The sequence below is a fragment of the Alosa alosa genome, chromosome 11 (assembly GCF_017589495.1).
Source record: "Alosa alosa isolate M-15738 ecotype Scorff River chromosome 11, AALO_Geno_1.1, whole genome shotgun sequence".
NCBI classification, from domain to species: Eukaryota; Metazoa; Chordata; class Actinopteri; order Clupeiformes; family Clupeidae; genus Alosa; species Alosa alosa.
This window is the reverse complement of record NC_063199.1, coordinates 21847444-21849943: the sequence shown is the minus strand read 5'-3', so window position 1 is coordinate 21849943 and position 2500 is coordinate 21847444. Positions and strand designations below refer to the sequence as shown.

Genomic DNA, 2500 nt, shown 5'->3' with positions numbered 1-2500 from the left:
TCAAATATGCCAAACATTTCTTTCTAAAGATAAGCTGGGAATGTTGTGGTGCTGTGTGTGTGTGTGTGTGTGTGTGTGTGTGTGTGTGTGCGTGTGCGTGTGTGTCTGTGTGAATCTGTGTGCGTGCGTGTGTGTGTGTGCTGTGTGTACGTGTGTGCATGTGCGTGTGGGCGTGCGTGAGTGTCCGTGTGCATGTGTGCATATGCGTGTCTGCATGCGTGTGTGTGAACTTCATAAAAAATGACTCCAAAGGACAGAGGACACTATGGGACAGTGTTGTGTGTTGCTGTTTCTCTTAGTGGGAATGAATAACTGTGTGACAAAATGTGATCTAGAAATGAAGGAACCCTTGTTAGGGTGGACTATAAATATAGAAATGAAGGAACCCTTGTTAGGGTGGACTATGAATCTAGAAATGAAGGAACCCTTGTTAGGGTGGACTAGAAGAATTTATATACTGGTAGATTTTTTTCCTTGTGGTTTTATCTGCATATTCATATGTCCATTACTTATTCAGCTCTCTGCACATCTCTTAATCTTGTGCGCTGTGGAGGTTCTCTAAACTCCACACAGGAAGCTCCAACGTCTCAGGAGGATTGGGAGAAGACACTAGATACATCTTACAGATCTATGAGTATATCTGCTAGCACCACATTCATATTTAACCGCATATTCACACCACCCTCCCTCTCCCAACCCTCTCCACACCTCCTCTCACATTTGGAGACTCTCCAGTGCCTCTCTCCCCATATCCTCCTCTGCTCCCTCTCATCTACTCTCCTCTCTTCTCTTCTCCTCTCCTCCTCCCTCTCTTCTTCTCTCCTCCCCTCTCCTCTTCTCTCCTCTTCTCTCCTCCCCTCATCTCCTCTCCTCTCTTCTCCCCTCATCTTTTCTCCTCTCTTCTCTTCTCATCTCCTCTCTTCTCCCACCTACTCCTCTCCTCTCGTCTTTTTTTCCCATTTGATTTCCTCCTGTCTTTCCTTCTCTATCCTCTCCTAAACACTTCTCTCATTCAGTTTCCTTATCGCCTTTTCTCTCCTCCTCTCTCTCTTCTCCCCATCTCTCCTCCTCCCCTCCTCTCCTCTATTCTCCTCCTCTTCTATCTTCTCCTCTCCTCTTTCTCTTCTTCCCTTCTCTCTCCTCCTCCCCTCCTCCTCTCTGCTCCCCTCCTCTCTTCTCTCCTCTTCTCTCCTCTCCTCTCCTCTCCTCTCTCCTCTTCTCTCCTCTCCTCTCTTCTCTTCTCTCCTCTCCTCTCTCTCTTCTCCCCTTCTCTCTCCTCCTCCCCTCCTCTCTTCTCTCCTCCTCCTCTCCTCTCCTCTCCCCCTGGCCCCCTGATGTCTCACCTGGTATGGGGTTGAGGAGCCCCCCCACGTGCAGGTGGAACTCTGGGTCCGTGGGGAAGGTGTAGCGCACCTTGAAGCCCAGCCCCTCCAGCTCCTCGTCGCTGCTGAACTTGATCCACATGAAGCGTCCAGTGGAAGTGACCAGGCCAGGACTGCGCGACCCGCAGAAGCGGTCAATCAGCGGCGAGAAGCCAAAGGGACCGTCACGGACCTCGATGTTGTCAAAGCGACACTCAAACGACGTCTCAATGTAATAGAGGTCATCAAACTCCAATTGGATCCTCTTACGAGGGAAAGCTGAGGAACGACAGACAAGGAAGAAAGAGAGAGAGGAGAAGGAAAGAGAGAGCAAGAAAGAGAGAGAGGAGAAGAAAAGAAATGGATGGACAGACAGACAGAGAGAACCAGAAAGAGATACTCATAAATGCTGATGTAAAGTCAATCAATCTAAAAGAAATTTACAAAAACAATAAAAAATAAGAATTCAATAAAAAAGAAACTAGTCTGCGACATGAAAATGAAACATAGCATACACACCCTCAACATACAACATACTGTACCCATTAAGACGAACACACACTCGTTATGTGGGGAAGGGAGTAGGTGAACATACCCTCTAAGATGAAGACACACTCTTTGTTGGGGGGGTAGGAGTTGGGGTAGTTAGGGGAGGTGAACTCGCCCCCGTTGAGGTTGCGCACCCACGTGCCACAGTTATCAGGCTTCTGCCGACCTGACTTAGGGGGCAACTGGACCGCACTCTGGGGCTCTGTAGACAAATACACACGCACACAACCACACATGCACACACATACACACACACATGAACAGACACATTCACATACACCAACAAAGACAGAAAGAAAGAGACAGTGAGCTGACCAGACACAGTAACACACACACACACACACACACACATATGCATAAACACACACAGGCACACGACCACACACACACATATGTGCACATTTCCTAAGGAATCTTATTTATTTCAGTTTAAATGAATTAGTTGTGACCTCGGCCTCATAGCTGAGCCAAGACTGAAATCCCATTTCAATTAAGCGGCAGCGGCAGCAGCAGCAGGCAGGCGGGGGGGCAAAGGGCTGCTGGATCTGTGATAAATACATAATCCAGAGCAGGAAGCCGCGCACCCAGCA

General features: G+C 48.5%; 1 protein-coding gene across 1 annotated transcript in view; it reads right to left on the bottom strand.

Moving 5' to 3' along the window:
- neto2b (neuropilin (NRP) and tolloid (TLL)-like 2b) overlaps window positions 1-2500 on the bottom strand; it is a 12480-nt gene that overhangs the window by 8189 nt on the left and 1791 nt on the right. The window contains exons 4-5 of the mRNA XM_048256120.1: window positions 1957-2112; window positions 1344-1640 (exon numbers count right to left, since the gene is read on the bottom strand). Coding sequence (XP_048112077.1) covers window positions 1344-1640; window positions 1957-2112 — 453 coding nt within the window. The remainder of the gene's footprint in view (window positions 1-1343; window positions 1641-1956; window positions 2113-2500) is intronic.